Source organism: Urtica dioica, chromosome 1 (assembly GCF_054948205.1).
Source record: "Urtica dioica subsp. dioica isolate 48M chromosome 1, U.dioica_male_clone48M_v1_H2, whole genome shotgun sequence".
Classification (NCBI taxonomy): domain Eukaryota; kingdom Viridiplantae; phylum Streptophyta; class Magnoliopsida; order Rosales; family Urticaceae; genus Urtica; species Urtica dioica.
In genome coordinates, this window is record NC_142756.1 from 21,719,864 (window position 1) to 21,724,743 (window position 4,880).

The 4,880-nt window shown below is 40.3% G+C and overlaps 1 protein-coding gene across 1 annotated transcript; it reads left to right on the top strand.

The window, feature by feature from the left end:
- LOC149407772 (uncharacterized) lies at positions 1-4,332 on the top strand. The gene is made up of 4 exons (XM_089621909.1): positions 1-1,320; positions 1,417-1,518; positions 2,293-2,355; positions 2,401-4,332. Exons 1-4 carry the CDS (start codon positions 1-3, stop codon positions 4,330-4,332), a joined length of 3,417 nt encoding a protein of 1,138 aa, XP_089478035.1.
- The last annotated feature ends 548 nt before the right edge of the window (positions 4,333-4,880 follow it).

A 4,880-nucleotide genomic window follows, 5' to 3' on the forward strand; every position in this document is an offset into this window, starting at 1 on the left:
ATGGAGACTGACGCTTCATCGACGGAGAATCCAATCGCCGGAATCACAGGAAACATCAGACCTAGGTCTAATATCGAGGATCAATTCTCGCCTTTCTACCTTCACCATTCCGATTCGTCTGGAGGCAGTCTCGTCTCTAACGTCCTCAATGGCACTAACTACATGCCTTGGAGTCGATCGATGATGATTGTTCTTGAAGCGAAGAACAAATTGGGATTCATCGATGGTTCCATCAAGAAACCTCCACCAGAGGATCCAGATCTTCTTCGATTATGGAGCAGGAACAACAGCACCATAATCGCCTGGATAATGAACTCGGTGAGCAAAGAAATCGCCTCTAGTCTTCTTCTTGGTGGTACTGCCATGGATATCTGGAACGATTTGAAGGATCGCTTCCAGCAAAGCAACGGACCAAGGATCTTTCAGCTGAGGCGCGAGTTCATCAATCTGGCGCAAGAAAATCAATCGATTGGTGTGTTCTTCACGAAGCTCAAGTCTGTCTACCAAGATCTATGCGAATTCAAGCCAGAATGTACCTGTTCTTGCACATGTGGAGGAAAGGCAAAGCTCCAGCAATTTGCCGAGTCGGAATACGTCATGCAGTTCCTTATGGGACTCAATGAGAACTACACTCATGCTCGTGGACAAGTCCTCCTGATGGAGCCAATTCCTTCGATAAGCAAGGTGTACGCGATGCTGACTCAAGAAGAAACGCAAAGATCGATTGGCTTTGACTCAATTTCCTCAGGAGATCAATCCAATTCCTTGGCCATGTCGGCTCGTGATGATCAGAAGAAACCTAAAGGCAAGGAGAAGCCTCTTTGCACACACTGCAAGATGCTAGGGCACACCATCGATAAATGCTACAAGATACATGGTTATCCCCCTGGATACAAGTTCAAGACGAAGTCTCAAGTCAACATAGTCGAAGGAACAAGCACTGGATGTGGTGGTGATAATCAGACAGCTTCCTCAAGCCTCTCCGTGGATCAGATCCACCAATTGATCAACCATCTATCCAGCCAGCTTGCATCATCAACTCAGAACAACCCTGGTCACTCCAATGATGTCAACATGACATCATTCCACGGAGGTTCTTATGGTTTGATCAATTTTACTGATTCTTCGAATTTAGTGCATAACTCTTGGATCTTAGACTCCGGTGCCTCAAAACATATATGTGCACAAAGAAGTTTATTTTCAGATCTCAGAGTTCTACACAATTCGACAGTAACTTTGCCAAATCACACTATTATTGCTGTTAGCCATATAGGAACTGTTAGAATAAGTAGTGATCTTGTTCTGCATAATGTCCTCTATGTGCCTTGCTTTAAATTCAACCTTATATCTGTGCATGCCTTGACCAAGAATTCTGATTTCTGTGTCTCTTTTTCGAATGATTCTTTTTATATACAGGACATGAAACATATGAAGATGATTGGATCGGGTAGATCGACCAATGATCTCTATGTTTTGTTCAAGAATCATCTCATTAACTCAGCAATACACCGGAATAAGGTTTCAGCACAGATATGGCATCAACGTCTCGGTCACCTCTCCCATAAAAGATTAGATGTCCTCAAACATCGGTTAGCCTTTACTACACATGTTTCAGATAATGTACCTTGTTGTATATGTCCTATGGCAAAACAACACCGTTTACCTTTTATTTCTGCAAACAATATGTCTAGTTCTCGTTTTGATTTGATACATTGTGATATCTGGGGCCCTTATAAAGTGCCTTCCAGATTAGGACATCGTTTCTTTTTAACTCTTGTCGATGACCATACTCGTTTTTGCTGGATTTTTCTAATGAAGCACAAGTCTGATGTTCACTCTATTATCCCTCGTTTTTGTGCTTATATTTCCAATCACTTTGCTGTTACTATTAAAAACTTTCGATCTGACAATGCACATGAGTTGGTCTTTGCAGACTATTTTGCAAAACATGGCATCATACATCAGTTCTCCTGTGTAGAAACTCCACAACAGAACTCTGTTGTAGAAAGGAAACATCAACACCTGTTGAATGTTGCTCGAGCACTCCTTTTTCAATCCAAACTTCCTATTCGGTATTGGAGTGAGTGTATTTTAACAGCAACATATATCATTAATCGTTTGCCTGCACCTGTTTTATCTAACAAATGTCCTTTTGAGCTTCTTTATGATAAAGATGTTGATTATGCTCATATGAGAGTATTTGGTTGTCTATGTTTTGCTTCGACTCTAAGAGCACATAGAACCAAATTTGACTCTCGTGCAAGGAAATGTGTGTTTATTGGATATCCACAGGGTGTTAAGGGTTACAGACTTTTGGATTTGGACAATCAAGAGATTTTTCTATCTCGTGATGTGGTTTTTCATGAATAATACTTTCCTTTTCATGATCCACATTGCAAGACTGTTATGCTAGATCCTTTTGAAGATACTCCAATTCCAATTCCTATTCCAAATACTATCCCTGCACATCATGCACTCACTGATCATCATAATCCTGAACCAACTACTGCTGTGCCGTGTGGTCATGAGATTGAGACCAGCTCACCTACTACAGATGAGACAGTCATTCCTGACCTTGTTGAAGTTGAGGCAACCTCTTCCTTGCCAGCTCCGAGAAGGTCTTCTAGGAGTCATGTCCCACCTCATTATTTGAAGGAGTATCACTGCAATCTCATTAAATCAGGTGCTACTCATTCTTCGAAACATACCCTTGATCATGTTCTTAGTTATGATAACTTGTCTCCTGCTTTCAGAGATTTTGTCCTTTCTGTTTCAGTTCAGTCAGCACCCCAATATTATCACATAGCTGTCAAAAATAGTGAATGGAGAGCCGCCATGTCAGAGGAACTTGCTGCTATGCACAGCAACAACACATGGACTGTCATGCCTCTTCCACCACATAAAACAGCTATTGGATGCCGATGGGTGTATACAAATAAATTAAACTCCGATGGGACTTTAGCTCGACGAAAAGCACGGTTGGTGGCCAAGGGTTATAATCAAAAGGAGGGAGTTGACTTTCTTGACACTTTTTCTCCTGTTGCTAAATTAGTTACAGTTAAAGTTTTACTTAGTCTTGCATCTTCTCAAAACTGGTTTCTCTCACAATTGGACATAAGTAATGCTTTTCTCAATGGTGATCTTTATGAGGAAGTTTTTATGGATTTGCCTTTGGGATATGATGTTCAGGTTAAGGATCCAAAGACCAAGATGGTTTGCAAGCTCCATAAATCTATTTATGGTCTTAAGCAGGCATCAAGGCAATGGAACTTGAAGTTTACTGAGTCTGTTATTCAAGCAGGTTTCACTCAATCTAAAACTGACTACTCTATGTACACTCGTGGTTCTGGAGATCAGTTTGTTGTTATTTTACTATACGTTGATGATATTATAGTTGCAGGTCCAACAAGGACTGTTATTGATGATGTCAAATGTTTCTTAAGTCAGGCTTTCAGGTTGAAAGACTTGGGAGATCTTAAATTTTTCCTTGGCTTGGAAATTGCACGTTCAAATGCTGGTATTGTTGTCAACCAACGACAATATACTTTACAGATTCTTGAGACTGCAGGATTCTTAGAATCTAAGCCTGTTAAGACTCCCATGAATCCGAGAATCACTTTGAATCAGGAAGATGGTGATCTTATCTCAGATCCTACAGTGTATAGAAGGCTTATTGGAAAACTTTTATACCTAACTATAACTCGTCCTGACATTACTTTTGCTGTGCATTGTCTTAGCCGTTTTGTGCAGGCACCAAGGACTTGTCATTTGCAAGCAGTCAACCATCTGCTACGTTACTTGAAGTCTAATCCAGGACTTGGCCTTTTCTATTCTTCTCGTTCCTCGACTCATATTAAAGCATTCTCTGATGCTGATTGGGGGACATGTGTAGATTCAAGGAAGTCTGTGACTGGTTATTGTGTCTATGTAGGTGATTCGTTGGTAGCATGGAAATCCAAGAAACAGACCACGGTATCACGGAGTTCTGCTGAAGCGGAGTATCGGTCTTTAGCAGCAGCATTGAGTGAGGTCCTCTGGATGCAGCAGCTGTTGAGAGATTTCCAAGTCCAGTCAGAGAATCCAGCAGTGATCTATTGTGATAATCAGGCAGCTCTACATATTGCCTCGAATCCGATATTTCACGAGCGTACAAAACACATCGAGATTGATCTGCATTTTGTACGAGATCATCTTCAGAGAGGTTCTGTCAAGCTTTTGCCTATCAGAACTCAGCACCAAGTAGCTGACATTTTTACCAAGCCACTAGCTTCACCGGCTTTACACCATTTCATGACCAAGCTAAACTTGAAGAATATCTTTTGTTCAGCTTGAGGGGGTGTATTGGAGTAGTTATTTGGTTTATGGTTTATTTGTCTTTGTCGTATTTCTTGTTTTAGTTAAAAACGACTTGTCGTCGTTTCTGTAATTAGTTATTTTCAAACTCTGTATAAAAGGAATTTTCAATTCCTCAATAATCAATGAATCAATTTTATTTTCATTTCAAATCTTGAAACTCTTTTCCCTCTCTCTCGATCATTGGATCTCAGAATCCAATATCTCTCTCTCATTGTTATATAATCTGGACACTCTAATTAGGAAATAGAAAGGGTCCGAGCTATTTGAACTCGAAAAGACCTAGAGAATCGCCGATCTCATACAGTAAGAGCACAATCAGCTGAGCATAATCTAAAATACCATAGAAATTTACGGGAATCAAGATTAGTTATTGTATAGATAATAGAACACGACCATTAGAAAAACTAATAAATGGAAGCGATTTGCAGAGCAGTTACCACCAAGTATAGCTGTTCAAATTCATGAGCTCAACGTTACCACATAGTAAATGCTAGAAGTCAAGAACTCGACGTACCGTTACCAAT

Excerpts from the sequence above, each read along its gene's own strand:
- LOC149407772 (XM_089621909.1), top strand. The coding sequence starts at position 1 with ATGGAGACTGACGCTTCATCGACGGAGAATCCAATCGCCGGAATCACA. Across the intron at positions 1,321-1,416 it reads TTCTGCATAATGTCCTCTAT|GACATGAAACATATGAAGAT; the intron begins GTGCCTTGCTTT and ends TTTTATATACAG. Across the intron at positions 2,356-2,400 it reads TTTTTCTATCTCGTGATGTG|ACTGTTATGCTAGATCCTTT; the intron begins GTTTTTCATGAA and ends CCACATTGCAAG.